Raw genomic sequence first — 17,205 nt, 5'->3', positions numbered from 1 at the left:
TTGCAATCATTCTTCTCCATACTACCATAGAGTAACAGTACCAGAGTAAAATGTCCATACAAATTTGATTTTGATTTTGATATCTGTTTTGTAAAAATGAAAATGCTGTATAATTTATAATTAACAAATAAAATCTCCCGTTGTCCAAAAGTGTTTTTTTTTTGACAAAATTACAAACCAATTAAAAGTGAGTTTTGGTTAGTTTAAAAAATTTAAAAGGATTCTGATTTCATGGTCTGTGTTTGAAAAGGTGGAAGTGGCGGTGGTTGCGCCGGTGTAAGATTTATTTATATTTTAACGAAAGTCTTGTTTAATCCAAAAATGGAGGACATTTTGGCCAAACTGCTCGTTCCTAATAGCAACACCATTCATGAGGTAATTACACAGAAAAAATTGCATGCATGTTTTGTCCATATGATCTTAACCTCACAATCCACGTGCGAAGAGAATGGGTATAAATCGCACTCTTTTAGGGCACCAAAGAATTAAAAGAAGCTTTTAAAAGGCCGGAGGCTATTCCTGCATTATGTGATGTTATAGTCGGTTCTTCAAATTCCCAAATAAGACAATCAGCAGCAGTACTGTTGCGTAGAAAACTTGGTAAACGTAGACAGTGGAACAAATTGAATTTAGATCTCAGAAACAGGTGAAAGGTTTTGTTCAACATTACCATGGTCTAAGCGTGAATCATTGCAGAATCAAGCAGGGAATGATCCAAGCTTTAGTTAATGAACAGGAAAAGTTTGTTAAAAATTCTATAGCACAGTTTATTGGGATAATAGGAAAGCATGAATTTCCTGATAATACTTGGCCGGAAGTTTTGCAATTTATTCATACTTTGTGCAGCAGCGACATTATTCTTGACAAAGAGGTACCTGTATACAAATATTGCCTTGAAGATGTTAATTATTGTATGTGGGCTAAAGTGAATATATTACACATGCATGTTAGGCAAAGTGACTCATTCAATTTATGACAATTAATTCCACGAAGTATGAATATGTAGAGTTTTGACTGTCCCGAAATTATGAAATATTTTTAGTTTTTGTAAGGTCTTACATTATAACTTAAAAGTGTTAAAAAACACAATAAATGCAACATTTCAAAGAGACGAAATTGCTGAATAATTTCTCAAAAACAGTCATCTTAAAAGTCTTTTCACCAAACACTTTTAGTATATGTAATATTATGAGTGACTTTAAATTATGCTTATAATATAATTTGAATTTTTTTAAAAAATATGTATATATTTTGAAATAAACCTTTGCACTTTATTATTTTTTACTATAAATTTAATTGGAGAATAATTTCATAATTAAATAATATTTAATATGCTGGGTGGACAATTAAGGACACTGGGCCCTAACTCAATATTTTTGGAATGAGTAATAACTATTATTGAAAATTTATATATAACATTGGTGTTTTAACAGTAAATTTCTATATATTTTGCTAAAACACTGAATATTGGTATTTAATAATATTTTTTGAGAAAATTAATTTTATTTATAGTGGCGTCTCAAAACCCCCTGTAGCGGCGGTACAAGCAATCGAAATCAATCCGCTTGGGGCAGCATTGTTGGCCTAACAAGAGCCTTTGCTACGATTCCAAGTTCAATAAAATGAGTTCAGTCATTCTGAAGTTATTGACATTTATTTTCGAAAATGTTTAGACAATCCCCACCACTTTGAGCCCACTATTCGACATAAGAGAACTTTAAAATTGTGGTCATTTTAGGCTTCATGACTATTACTTTTCGAGAAAGAATTGAATGCCCTTTTTAATTGGGCACCCGCTGCGTATAAATAACCTTATTAATTTTTTTTTAAGAGACTCCTTTGAGTGCATTAAAAAAATTCTTGGATTCTTGGGATCACCAAAACGTACCTTGATTAATGATGCCCTGGTACTTGGTCCTTGGCTCGTTATTTTTGAATTTTGATGCCGGAATTTTTCTTTAAAGCTTTGAAAAATTCAATAAAAACCGTGCACCAAGTACTTTGATAGGGAGAAATTTTCATGATTTTGATAACTTTAACCTTCAGAAAAGGATAATAATTATACTTATTTCAGATGGGAATGTATACATTATCCATAATGACTGAAATATCTCAAAGTTCTTATATTGTGCATGCCGAGTCGTTTGCGGCCCTGTTTACAAATATATTATCCGGCCTGAATGAACTTAGTTCAAATCTAGCTTATTATACGGTTACCACCATGAAAAACCTAGTGCCAGTAATTGGAAGTCACCAACAGGTATGTTTGTTTTGCTATTTATTTAGTTAACTGCAAATTATAAATGTGCCTTTAATTATTAAATACCGCCATTTTAGATGGTGAATGTTTACCATCAGTTGCTTCCACGCGTCTTAGAAATAATTAATGCATTCGCTAGTGAAGATGAAAAGCGCGCTAGCGATCTGCTGGAGTTTCTTGAAGAGTTAATAGAATATGCAGTGGCAGTAGTGGCTCCTCATATCAAAATGACCATAGATATGTGCCTTCAAATCGGTAGCAATTCCGCCATGCCAACTAGTGTTCAGATTAAGGCTATCAGCGTAGTGGGTTGGCTCATACGCTCTAAGGGGAAGGTATTATTTTTTCTTTTGAGGCACTAAAGTAGTATACAATTTTTTTGGCACTTGCAGGTAGTTCTAAAGAACAAATTGGTTGAGCCAATCATAGATGTTCTCATTCAATTAATGGCTCAGCAACCGGACGACGAAGGCAATGAGGAGTATTTTCTCGGAGATCCTGATCAGTTTACATCTATAACAGTAGCTACTCAAACTTTAGATTTGATTGCTTTACATATACCCGCCGACAAGGTTGTTCCGCATCTCCTAACCAAGGTATTTGATCACAGTACCCAACTGACGGTTTGTATTCGATTTAGGCGGATGTTTCGTCTTTTTATTTTGGTTTTCATGCCGCTAAGAAGCAAATTTTTATCTAATACAGGATTTGCCTAATATGCCATTTCAATATTTTAACTATATATGAAATTGAATTTGTCATCTTCGTTTTTGACGTCGATTAACCTGATGACAGTTTTTGTAAATTTGTAATTTGGCGGTGTTACTAAACTTTTACACATTTAATGGACTAAAACTTTTTATAGAACTTCTAGATTCCTCCTGCGTCGGTTTTTGTAGAGTCCAACTAGCTAACGTTTCGCCAATCATCGTGTTGGCTTCTTCAGAGCTTAATTGAAACTGGCTCGCATTGTACTCTGTACTTGCTTTTTATATTGTTTGAGAGGGGCGGAGCTAAATGAGGGGCATAAACACCGTCTCGAATGACTGATTCCCATATTGGTGACACGTAAAGCCCTGAGTCGCGGTGTCGCTTAATATTTTTAATGTGGAAATTAGTAGAGAGAAGAGCAAAGGTAAGGTGTTTTAATTCTGGGTTCTGTGATTCGGGGTGAAATAGTTTTATGGCGCTGTAAACAAGAGAGTTGACAACCGATGATTTTTGGGCTGTATGACTAAGACAAATAAACTCATCATGAACTTATTGTCAGCACCAACATATTCTCTAGCAAAATATCTAGCTTCTATATTAAAACCCCTTTACAGGGAAAACTGATAGTTTCATACTTAATTCGTTTCATTTTATTCAACAATTAAAAAGCATTACATTAGATTGTTAAAAAGTCTCCCAACATTTTCGATCTGTCAAAGACAAAATTCCATTTGAGAAACCAGGAATTTACACTATTCCTTGCAAATGGAGAGACAGGAAGTAACATATCAACTAGGCTCCAAGAATATGAAAGAGCCTTAAGACTAAGACAAATAAACTCATCAGCAATTGCCAAACACAATCACAAAATCGGATATAAAATTTTATTCGATAAAACTAGAATTCTTGCATGTAATCAATTCTTCTACCAACGAAAAATCAGGGAGTCTATAGAAATCTATAAGCAATCTAACAATCTTAATCTGTCACCAATATTCGAATCAGCGATTCGTGACGGTATTTATGCACCTCATTTAGCTCCGCGCCGCTCAAAGAATTTAAGAGCAGGTACAGAGTAAAATACGAGCCAGTTTCAGTCAAGCTCTGAAGAAGCCAACAGGATGATTGGCGAAAACTGACGCAGGAGGAATCCAGAAATGTATAAAAAGTATTAGTCTTATTTTTTTGTTCATTATATTCAATTTATGTATACCAAATATAACCAAAACCTAACAAATAAGTAAAAAATCGTTCAGATTTTCTGCCAGGTTTATGATACCTAAACCATAGAGATTCTTAAATAATTGAAATCAAAATTTTGATTTCTTAAATATATGATACATGATCTTATACAAGGTGTTCAAAAACTTTAATTAGAAATTAATTAGAACTCTGGGTGTCTATAACTTGATTAATTTCAATGGAACGACAATTTTTGTTACTTATCACAAGTTATTCATTGACTGTAATTAGGATGATCTATAATTCTCTTAGTGTTTTTTCATCATTATCTTTTTTTGCGCCATTTGGTCATAAACTTTATTGAATGGCATACTAATTTTGACAAAAGTGATATAATATACAGGGGTGTCATTAAAAAAATCGACGTTGATGGCTGCAATACTTTTGGAACAGATTGCTTAATATAATTAATAACATAATAATTTAATTTTAAAAGTGACCATAAAAATAAATTGGACACTTTTTACTCTTTTATAACATTCTCCATAGAACTGCTCCTGGAATTTTTGATAAATTTAACCTTCCTGTCCCTGTAATAAGAGCAGCTGATAGTTGTCACTATCCACTATACAAATTTACAACATTTATAATTTCATTTCTAGAACTGCTAGATTAGCCAAACATTTCTTTTATTTTTTTATTTTTGATTGATGGTTTTAGGAGTATTATTTTTTTATTGTATTTTATTTTTAATAAGTTTCTACAAATTTTTAATTATTATTCTTAATAATGCGTATTGTAAATGGATTTCGTCAGTTGATAAATAAGTAAATGAATAAACTGGAAGAGGTAATAATATACGGGGTGTTTTATTTAAACAATTTAAATAAAGCAAGTTGATACCCAAAGAGGCGAAATTTGGAGTAGATAGTCAACCTATCCAACTTGGAACAAGATATATGCGGTACTGTTCTAGGACAAACTTCTATTGTTTGAATTGACGGGGACGTAATACGTCACTGTATCTCGGTAGAGACGTAGTTAAAGACATTTAAACGCGGTTTAGGTGGAACCGGCCATTCAAGGGGGCGACGTTTACGCTCAGAAAGCGGCGTATCTCTCTCTAGCTGTTTTAGCCGAAGGATGCGCTGAACGAATCAGAACGAAATATTTGCAGCCGTTTTTAAAATGCGTCTGTACGGCGATCCACAATCCGAACGCGGTTGTGCGGAACGCAGCTCTATTCGCCTTGGGCCAGTTCGCCGAGCATTTACAGGTGGCACTAGTCTCTTGAAACGGGTTTTTCCCCGACGCTTTATATCGAAAACTTTCAGCCCGAAATAAGTCAGTACGCGTCGGAACTGTTGCCGGTCCTTTTCGAATGTCTCGGTCAAGTGCTGCAGCAGATGGAGGTGGAGAAAAAGGATCCGCCCAGTTTGGACCGACTCTTTTACGCGCTGGAAACGTTCTGCGAGAACTTGGAGGACGGACTGATGCCATACCTCCCGACGTTGATGGACAGGCTGTTCGTGGCCTTGGACCCGAACGGTTTCTCTATACAGCTAAAAAAGGTCGCCCTCAGCGCTATCGGATCGGCCGTCACCGCGGTTAAACAGGGTATTTTACCATATTTCCAGCGGATCATCGAAATATTGAATTTGTACATCAACTCCGATCCGAATTCAGACGTTCATCAAATACAGTGTTACGCAATTGGTGAGTTTTTCTTCGGGTATACTAGAGGGATAGTGTAGACAGTCCAACGTAAAACGAGGTTCAACTCCGCCTCCGCTAAAAATTTTGTGGATAGATTGTAGAGGGGATAAGATCGGTTGCGGACAATATTTATCTGTTGTTCTATATATTTCATGAATTTAAGTACAATTCGCTATAAAGCCAGCGTGATAACTGCTCATTATATATGCAAAACACGCACCATGCACTCAAAAATATTTCTAAAGCACCCCCGTATATTATTATTATATTATCATACAAATAAAATTTTACCTGTTTTTACCATTTTACCGTGTTTTATGACTGTTCCTGGTATATCGCTATTATGGTGGCATTTCCCGAATTGAAAATAAAGAGATTGGGTATTATAGACCTGTATTTAGATAGGGGATAAGAATGTGGTAAGTGTGGTTAAATTATTGTAATAAATATCATTAATAACGTTTATTGTTACGTATAAAACATTCGACCATTGTAATATAGTTTTGGTTTAAAAAATATTGTATTATAAAGGTTAATATTTAATATTTTTTAGCGTCAAAATTAATTAGAATTAAGGCTTTTCTCATATAAATAAAATATATGGCTACAAACCAGAAATTCAGACTACATCAACGAAAACTTGTATTCAGTTTTTGATACATTGTCAAAACTAATCTGAATCCGATTATTCTACATCAGTTACCCAGGGAACAACTAATTTGTAAAAAATATTGTTTTGGTACCACATGTTTTTCCATTTCTCTTTATTTACATTTAACATCGCTTCGTAAAATATTTTATTTTTTTTCAACAGATTAAAACTTTTATTTTTGCTTGCTTCTTCCCCTTTTGCTTTTGAAATAACAACACGATTAAATGAACCTCGCAGTGTTAAGGTGGAAGGCGGAGTATTTATATCCCTCTTGCTTTCAGTTTATTTTTCTAAAGCATTTCATGATTTTATTCTGGGACCAAGACCTTGTCTAGAATAGTATGTCCATTACTATTACACTTCCACGCGGTATTAGGTATATAATTTGTTCAAACCATTCTTCAAATACGTGAGAGTTTATACTTCTTGGTCATCCCCAGTTTTTTTTTAATTCAGAAAAAATACCACCGTCTTTAAGTAGGTATCTAAGCTTTATTTGAGAAGGATTCAAACTAAGAAATGCATCGACTATTACTATTACCCTTCCGATCGGTACTGGTATATCGTCATTGATGACAAAGATTCGTGCTCATATCTAGATTGTTTGAAAATAAGAACACCCTCTTCAAGTAGGTACTTTCCTTTTATTACAGAAGGATTATAACTGAGAATTGCGAGACTTTTTACTTATTACTTTATTATTGTCACTTTCTGATTGGCTTGCACGCCTATGGCGGCACCCGTTTTCCATGATTTATTGCTGTCTGTATTTAAAAGATAGGCTATAGACCTAATTTTATCCCGACCACATTGCGAAACGCCCCAAAAGAGCGGGGGAGACCAGCAGTGCACGTTTGCGGGGGCGGAGCTAAGCCATTGTCATTGCCCCTTTATATTAAAAAAAAGATACTGCCGACTTGCATATAATGTCATTAGTTTTGACTGTCAATGTGGCGTTTCCCTCTCAGAAACGCTGGCAGTGGTCGCGCAATTCATCGGCGAAGAAAATTTCAAGCCGTTGGCAGAAGAGTCCCTCCAATTGGGCATGAGGATTTTGAGTCAGAGCGATGACCCCGACATCCGAAAAAGCGTCTACGCGTTGTTCGCCGCCCTTGCAATAGTCATGAAACAGGAAATTAGTCCGGCCCTCCCGAAAATTGTTAATCAGATGATCGAAAGTATACAGAGTAGTGAAGGGATCGTTGTAAGTCAACTTTGTAGGAAATTTGACGCTTCAGGAACCTTAATGATTAAGTTAGAGTTTATTATTTCATTCAACTATGTTACAGATAAATATACAAAACATATCCAAAATTTAAGGTATAAAACATTCAAACAAATACAGATTAAAATCAATAATTAAAGCTATTAACTACAAGGATTTTTTTAAAGTCTCTTAAATTATTTAATGGGTATATTGGTTTTTGTTGTGTGGTTCCTTTTTTCTCATATTATAGATTAACATACAAAATATACCCAAAATTAAAGATGTAAAACATACACACAAATACATATATATTAAAGTCAATAAATCAACTAACTAGACAGATTTTTTTTTAAATAGATTTAAATGTTTTATGGGAAGATTTGTTTTTGCTGATTTGTCCTTTTTTCCGTCATTTTTTACCCAATATAAAAAGATCGTAGTTTGTCATAGATTGTCTCTATGTCTGGTATTAGTGTTCGAACTTGGTTCATTTAAGATGCTCCTATACCTCTCAGTAAATACCACACTGAGAAAAAAGTTAAATACAAAAAGTTTTTGACCTTATATATAAGGAATTTTTATGTGTAGAAGTTATTGTGCCAGGACAGTAACCAAGTTTATTTTTTTAAATGGAATGCAATGAATACTTTTAAAAATTCTAATTATTCTCTTGATTTTGAGTATTACATAACATTTCATAGCATACGAGAAATAAACTTTTCCATTTTTGCGGAAAAACAAGCCTTTGCAAAAATGTGATTTTTTACATTTGAAAATTGAAATTGGGAATTTTTATTGTAGATCCATGGATGCAGATGCTTTAACCTATCTATAGCGAAAATATATTATACGGGATGCTCACAAATGACCATGTTTTTTCTAATTTCATAAGTAAAAGTTTTAAAAACTTATTCCTTGCTATGGAAAGATCGAAACTGAAAGTTGCCTCACAAATTAGTATGTCACTAGAAGGCGTGAAGCTAAAAAAGTGCTAACAAGATTTTTGATGGTATCTTTATATTCCAAAAATATATATATCCTTATAAAATCGCATACAAAATTAGCTTTCATGTAGCCTTTGTAGAAAGAAGTAAGAATCAAGCTGTGTGTTTCCAAAAAGATACAAAAGTACTTTACTCTTTAGAAAATTAAAAAATATTTTAAGCTTAAATACAACAATCTATAGTTTGAATATAATTTAAGTTGACAAATGGGTCAAATTTTTATAATTTATAATGGTCCATAGTCAAACAGAAAACGTAACTGTTTCTAGGTATATTGTTTTTATCATATATTTAACGCATTATGTTATCACAATATCCATTACAATAATCATACATACCATAATATGTTTTTGCTATTATAAATGATAAAAAATTGGCACTTATTGTCATCAATCAAATTAACCTCAATATGGTCATTGAAACTGAAACATTCAAACTTGTATTTTTTTTTGCCTTGTATTCATTTGTTTTATTTATAGATTCTTGTGGCTCATATGATGACATACTGGTTTTATTTTTCATCAAAAAGAGATGGAAAAGAGGTACAGTTTTCAGAAACAACAGTGAGAAAAAAAAGGTTTCTGGGTAGTAGTAGTAGGCCCCAAATAGTTCTTTAAGTTTTAAATGATTTAAGTTTCTTTGTGTAACTGTAGAATACAGTACAGTTACATACTTATTTCGGAACGAACGTTTTATATATATTTTTAAGGGCACATCTCTTGAATTTAATGTAAAAGGTAGATGGATTGTTGGATATATGATCTACCTAAATGTATTATATATTTAATATATGTATATCTATACCTTCCTTAAATTTACAAAAGAGTTATTTAAGAATACAAAACCAAAAATTACTTTGTGGTGTCTTCTCTATATCCTATCATGATGGTAACAACTCATACGCTTTTATATAACTTTTATAATTTTATATTTCTGTGCACCTTTTGGCTGTGCATTTAGTTATTAAATTGTTTTTATTGTTTGCCAAATGAGATATCAATGAACATAGCTGGGAATTATACCGTAGGATGTTATTAATTATATTTCTAGACTCACTATGATGAAGACGAGAAAGAAGATGTAAACGTATATGGGGAACTGTCGGACGAGGATAACGACGATGAAGAAGACATCGAAGGCGATTCCTCCGCCAGCGAAGATTCCACCCAATGCAGATACTCTGTCGAGAATTCATATAACGAAGAAAAGGAACAAGCCTGTTTGGCGCTGCGAGAGATTTGCCTCAACATTGGGTAACCGGATCTTCTGCTTCTCTTCCGAACTTTTTTTAATCATAACGACATTTTCAGATCGGCTTTCCTCCCCTACATCGAGAAGAGCTTCGAGGAGATCTATAAGCTGATCAACTATCCGCAGGACGATATTCGTCGGGCGTCGGTGGAAGCGTTGCAGCAATTTTGCATAACCTTACACAAGGTAAACACCCAGGACTCGAGGCTGGCCCTGCAGAAAGCGCTGCAGATGTTTGTGCCCAAGTGCTCCGAGCTGATCAGGACCGACGAAGAGCGGCAGGTGGTTATGGTCTGTTTGGACGCTTACGCCGCCCTTCTGGAGGAGATAAGGGGTGACGTTTTCGCGGGGGAGGGACACAGGGAGGCCATTATGAATTGCGTCGTCGACGTTCTGACCATGAAGGTGAGTCAAAATTATCGATAGTTAGATTTAATCATGTACTTGACTATGTGCTTTAATCCCGAAAATTTCAATTCGAAAAAAGGATACGTGAAAAAGTTATCTACACATTATGTAACAAGTCACAGTTTCATTACTTAGTCATTGCGCAGTCATATGAAATAATTTCATTCTAACTTTTGGTCGTGCTTGTAATTGTAATGTATGAAATTTCGCTCAAGATAGCAGTGCAGTTTTGTTAATAATCCCAAATAATTTCTATTTGTTGTCTCCACCATCCTCGTTTATTTGCAAACAAAAAATAACTACAATATTTCTGTTTCTTAATGGCGGTGTTTTGCAGATGGTGTTTAGTGGCAATTATCGTTCCGCAAAATAATAAAATTAAAATGTTTTAAACCTAACTAGGTGTATTAATGCTACACTTTTCTTAACTAAAATTTAAAAATAAAAAATGTTAACCTAGGAGAACTGACAATTTAATGATACAATAATACACTGTTATTTTACATTTGTTGGCTTGAGTTGGGTATTTTGGGGATCCATATTGGTGATTCGGAGGATCCATGTTACCCCAACTTGAGAATGCAGGTGATAGGTCACCTTTTTTTATCAATTTTCGTGCAGAAAGTGTGCAAAGCCATTCAAATGTTGTTTCTTCTTCTCCACACATCTAAATTTCTCTAAAAGTTTAATGGGATTATATTTTGAGAAAATCCTATCCAATACAATCCCAAATTGAATGTCGAACGTCGCAAGGTGTTATTGGCTGGATGCGAGTTTTCAAATCATTTGCGCATGCGTTTATTGGCTACATTGGCAACATTTTTTGATGTTGGTAACGCCTCTATAATACTAGTAGTATCAGTACCTATCTGGTTCCAACACAAATGACATCTTTGGATTGATATTTTTCGCTCGGAAACCTCAATAACTACGTCATTCTCTTTTAGACAATGTGCCAAGACACGGACTTGGGTGCCCAAGCCGAAAATAACGACGAAGACGTCGAAGCCGAACAAGATGAGTTGCTTTTAGAGTCTGCCGGCGATGTCATACCTAAATTTGCGGCCGCCATTGCTCCGGACGACTTCGCCTGTTATTTCCCAAATATACTCAAGTTGCTCTCGAGCAGAACCGTAAGCAGTGAATTTATATTTCATTCTTCACGTAGAGGGGCATATTTTCGCAAGTAAAGTGTGATATCTTTTCTACCTTACCTAGAAATTAATTTGGTGGCTAAAATGATCATTCAAGATGGATGACTGTTTGCTAGGAATAAGATCTGGAAATCGCAAGTGTTAAAAATCGCTAGCGAATGTGAATGTAGAAAAAAGTTTTTGGTTTGGGATCTAGTAATTCTTCTCTATGTATATAGATAACTTTGAATACATGTTTGACAAGTTGTATTCACAAAAGGAGTTTTTATAATTATTAAATTTCTGGACGCAATAAAAAGGGGCTATCCTTTTGAAGTTCCAGTGAATATAAAATGTCAATCAATTTTTTTTTCAATGCACAACATATCAGTTTTGAGGAATGCCGCTATTGCTATCTTCGAAATGGTCAGAACTACAACCTTAATTATAGAAACATTGTCTCTTTTTCGCTTTACATTTCCGTATGAGGATCTTACTTTACAAAATAAAATAAGAACGAAGTCAGTGTTAGCTTGATCACGAAGCTTGATGTCGAAGATCGAATATGTCATATTTTAGAGCTGACAAAATACAAGTTGTGCGTGGTGTTAAATTTTGCAACTAATATGCAAACTAAAAGTTATTTTTTACTTACTTCATCTAAGCTAGGGTTAATATTTGCCTCTTTGTCAAACTTTCCCACATATCTTCTTCCTTTTCTCGCTAGCTGTTTTTTAAACATGCTACAAAATCATATTATGTTCAATTCTAGTTAGATTGGAGCTATAACGAACGATTTATTTTTTTACGATTTTAAGAGGTCTTTGTGACCATTTTTTGACTTATTTTGTTATGAATGTATATCGTTGAGAGGTTATTATATTCCAAAAACATCGAGCATTGGAAATTTTGAGGATCTCCTCCTTAACAAAATGTAACCTTTGTAGTCATAAAATGACTCTAAAATTACAAACTTCTTGGTCTATTATTTATTATATCACTTTAAATAGATACCGGCAATGTTAATTGCTCCGTATATACGACATTTATTTGAAAATATAATATCAATATGTCCATTTGCACTTCATATTCACACTTATCTTATAGCAAAAGACTTTTGGCGCAGTGCACTTATGTGTACTTATTTTATTTAGAATATTATTATACATACTGAATCAACTTATTAAACGTGTATAATTTAAAAAGAAAAAAAATTATACAATATCTTATAAATAGAAATCTACTAAGGTTACTTTAATACTACTCTCTTTGAATAATAGATTGATAGATGGATTATAAAGAAAAGATTTTTTTTTTCTAAGAGATATGAAGCATTTAAAAGCATTTTAAATTATGTATATTATGGAAAAGGACGACCGCATTGTTAGCCAATTTGCCCACGGAAATTATATGATATGCCATCATATCGCATGTCGTAAACACGACTTTTGCACTCTGTATTCTGGCTAGATCTTCTTTATGCAAATAAGGATCATAAACTCCATTTGGGCGATTAAAATGAGAATGGACCAGCCAATCTATTAATCTAATTTAACTTTTCAAAAATAATTTCTTGCATAAAATATGCCTCTTTGGTGCCCTATTCGTCGGCAATCGTTGGCCACAGGCGATGGTAATGACCTTAGGTTAAACAGAACAGCATTAGTCAAAGATCGTTCGCGTTTGGTACACTTGCCGAGTGCATGAAACCGCTCGGCGTGTATGTGGAGAAGTTCGTTCCGCAACTGCTCAAAATGTGGCTGACCGGGGCGAGGGATTCGGCAGAAGAGGTCAGGAACAACTCGATATTCGGATTGGGCGAGATGATCCTGCATGGTCAGGATAGGATATTCAGGTATGTCAATACTGATCGACCTTCAGTCGCATAGTTTCCTTTCTAAAGTGGGCCAGTTGGTTCGTAACAGCTGATCAGTATATGAAAATTTATTACTTACAGACGCGTTGGATAATTTAAATTTAATCATTTTTATTAGTTGAAATTCATGAATTCAAAGAGTCGAATCAATATGTCGTATGTACGCCGAAAGTGTAACCAAGTGTGGCTTACTCTTACCACACACTTGATGTGACGTATACAGGGTGTTATTGTAATTACATTATTTAATTTAGTGAGTGAATCTGGAGCCCCTCATGGATGCCAAATTGAGATTTTGTTCAGTCAAATTCAGATTTTAAAAAGCTGTTTTTGCCCAATATGGCTATAACATTGAAATGATCGAAATAATTTCATTAAAAAATAAAAGCGGGTAGTAAATTTGATAAATAAAATATAAATAATCCTTTGCTACAGTTATCTGCCATTGATATGATCGTGTATGACAAAAGAAAACAATCTCCATTACGATCCGTTTCAATCTAAATGTAATTGGTCTTACAAAATCCATATTGGTTGAATTATCTTAACCATTTCGGTTCGATAAATGGATTTCACAAACAACAGTAAAAGATTTTCCATTGCAGTCACTATAACGACATCCTCCAAGCGTTGTCTCAAGCGGTGGCCAAAGAAACTCACTCAGGGACTTTAGATAATATTTGCGGCGCCCTAGCTAAAATGATCATCGTCAACGCCGCGGGCATTCCCCTGGAGCAAGTGGGTTAACCAAGAAGAGATTTATCGCAGGGTACCGGCTAATCGGGGGGTGTGGTTTTCCAGGTATTCCCCGCTTTTTTGCAAAAACTGCCGCTGAGGGACGATTTCCAAGAAAACGAGGCTGTGATCAAGTGTTTTATGACACTGTACCAATTGGGGAACCCCGTGATGAAAGTCCACCTGCAGGACGTCATGAAAATAGCGGTCCACATTTTTCAAAAGGATCAAACTCCGAATGACGGTAGTTTGGATAGGTTTTGCTAATCTAAGGGGACAAAATTATTGCGTCATGTGTCCAGTGTCTTAAAATTGATTTTACTCAAAATAATAATAAAATTAATTATTTTTTTTAATTAAAATTAATAAAATAACAAAAAAGGCGACAAAATATGGATGCAGATGGTTGAATTATTGCTTATTTCAATACTCAAATAAATTGGACGGCGGTAGCTTTTACTTGATGAAAATCCATTTAACACAATTAAATTAGAACAAAAAATGTTCAGATTTTCATATTTACTTATTAGATACTTTTTGCCTTTTTGATGTTTATATCACTTTACGTAAATTACTAATGTTTCAGTAATCTTCATTCATTTTGAAAATCTTTATTTTCAACTTGACTATCAGATTGTTTTAATAGTTGAGGGGTGATGAAATCAGAGAGCTTAAGCAAACTGGATGCATTTCTGGAGGTTTTTTTTTATCGAATCTAGTTTTGATAAGGAGTGATGTAGCACAAAATTCTGAGCATAAAAGCATGTTCTACTAATTCGTTTCCCTTATAAACAACAAAACAGTTTTTAAAGATAAGATTAGACTAGGTGTAAAAAAATTTAGCTTTGCCCGTTAGAGGCATTTAATAACCTATGCTAGATCATTGGTTTTTAAAATACCTTTCAAATTTTTGCTATATAGGTTATTAATACAACAACCACTTTTTTGATGATCAGTGCTCACAGTTGATATTTACAAAACACAATTATAATTTAAAATAACTTTCATGTAGGAACGCACGTAGACGCAGCTGAATTTGGAGTATATAGAATGCAGCAGCTGCAAAATATATAGATATGTGTTTGCTACTGGTTGCGACTTTTGTAGAAAATGATATACGAGGTGTGTTCAAAAATTAAGGTGACTTTTAAGGTTTATCAAAGAGTATTTATTTATTCATCAAAATTAATGTTGTGATATGGTGGCTGAGGCATGATTCTGGTGTTGTTTTTGGTGAAAAAGTTAAACACAAGCAACGATGAGTGAGCATGCGATGCAAAATCCATGAATTGTGTTTCCACAATTACGAACGTTTTCTTCGTATTGCTTTTCGCGAACGCCGCATAACTTAACAAAAACTTCCTCCCTACGATCTTGTGGTAAGAACTCTTAATGTACACCACGATAATCAAAGAAAACAATAAGCAGCGATTCTGGATTCTTCTATTGGACGACAGGGCTTTGGTTTCGATGTCATAACCATATACCCGTGATTTTTCACCAGTTATGACCTTTTTGAGCATATCATTAACAGCTCTTGACCGATGCTTCTTCGACGGTCCTTTTGTTCAAAATTAAGCAGTTTCGGAACAAATTTTGATGCTACACTTTGGAGAAAATCCCATGGCACGAGTCAATAGAGATGGCGATGTCTTCCGCCACTTCTCGAATGGTGATTCGACGATTTTTCAACATCATTTGTTTCACTTGTTCAATGCTTTCATCAATTATTGAAGTGCTGGAACAGCTTGTACCACTCATAATTTCTTTTTGCCGTTGTCAACATTTCAATTGTTTTGCAGTACTATACAGTTGCAGTTTTATACAAATTCTTCCATTTTTTTTTTTTTTTTGACAACAGAAAAACGCTGAGCACACAAAACACGTCTAACGCTTGTCTCACAAAAAAAGTAAACTTGCAAACTGGCTGAACCTGTGAACTTATGTGTATCAACATAGCCAAAAAAAAAATCTAAGATCGAATGTACGTAGGCCGCCCAATTACAAAAGTTATCCTACTTTTTGAACAAACTTCGTAGGTGTTTTTTTTGTAATTACCCCGAAAATATTTTAACAATCTGCGTAACTAATACTAAATAAGCTTTAAGTAGAAGCTTTTGTCCGACTGCCCGATCTTTTCACAAGTTTGGGTTGAACGGATACTGCCATACTTTTCCTATGATTTCATAGAGGGGTAAAAAAGTTATGAAAATTTCGAGGTCCATTTGATTTTTTAAATTTTGTCCTAGCAGATTAGCGTCAGTCGGTGTACGTTGACAGCGTTGAATTTCAGAAACGAGAAATTTGCTGAGGGAGTTTTTGAAGATGCTGAACAGCGATTTCCCGCAGGATTTCGCGAACGCGGTCAGCTCGCTGGGTCCGGACGCCGCCGAAGCGGTCCACAAGGTGTTGTCGCCGTAGTTCGGCGACCTGGACGGTCGGGTACGTAAACAGAGCTTTAAATTTGTTAAGGAATCATTTTCTTCCGATTATTTACGTTTGTAATTCGCGCGCCAATTGTTTATTAAATTATATAGAGATTCTCGCATCCCTGCATTTTATTACCACTTTATAGAATTCTATTTATTCTATTTATTGAACAGTTGAAAAATGTTATTTTTGAATATTTTGTAAAACTCATTCTTTTGAGTAGCGGTTTAGGTTCGGACTTCCTATTTTTTTGTATTTATAGATATATTACCTATATATAAACTTCCATCGATGGTTGTGTAAAATAATAAGTGTAAGCAGTTTATGTCGAAGATATGTGTGTCATAACCATCTGGCATGTTTTTCTTTGTTTAAGCAAAACCGACCACTCAATTCGGGATTCACAAGTTTGTTGTTCAAAATTTTCTGTATGTTATTGATAATAAATCGACACTTTTATTACTTTACATTTTTTGTATGAATTATATTGTTAGTTTGATATTCGGATTAATAAAGAAAGATGTAATAATAACTTTGTTTTTCATTACTTCAGAAGTCTTTCACCAACATTTTTACTGTTTGAACGCTTAATCGAATAGTAAGTTATTGATATTTTTGCTACGCTTTCCTGTCAAAATTG

At 34.3% G+C, this 17,205-nt stretch overlaps 1 protein-coding gene across 2 annotated transcripts; it reads left to right on the top strand.

Annotated features, from left to right (window-relative positions):
* The first annotated feature begins 236 nt into the window (after positions 1-236).
* LOC132707739 (importin-4-like) lies at positions 237-17,097 on the top strand. Of its 2 annotated transcripts, none has more exons than XM_060679675.1 (16): positions 237-375; positions 474-646; positions 697-871; positions 2,075-2,260; positions 2,338-2,595; positions 2,653-2,856; positions 5,220-5,429; positions 5,488-5,869; positions 7,490-7,725; positions 9,783-9,985; positions 10,043-10,388; positions 11,339-11,524; positions 13,180-13,379; positions 14,006-14,138; positions 14,202-14,379; positions 16,429-17,097. In XM_060679675.1, the coding sequence occupies exons 1-16, from the start codon at positions 322-324 to the stop codon at positions 16,554-16,556; spliced, it is 3,252 nt and encodes a 1,083-aa protein (XP_060535658.1). In that variant the 5' UTR covers positions 237-321; the 3' UTR covers positions 16,557-17,097. The 2 variants fall into 2 exon arrangements, with proteins under 2 accessions (XP_060535658.1, XP_060535656.1); XM_060679673.1 differs by having other exon boundaries at positions 13,171-13,379.
* Positions 17,098-17,205: the final 108 nt, after the last annotated feature.

The sequence above is a fragment of the Cylas formicarius genome, unplaced genomic scaffold (genome assembly GCF_029955315.1).
Source record: "Cylas formicarius isolate icCylForm1 unplaced genomic scaffold, icCylForm1.1 PGA_scaffold_9__14_contigs__length_23061073, whole genome shotgun sequence".
In the NCBI taxonomy this organism is placed as follows: Eukaryota; Metazoa; Arthropoda; class Insecta; order Coleoptera; family Brentidae; genus Cylas; species Cylas formicarius.
Note: the sequence above shows the minus strand (reverse complement) of the source record. Positions and strands in the feature narration are given on the sequence as shown.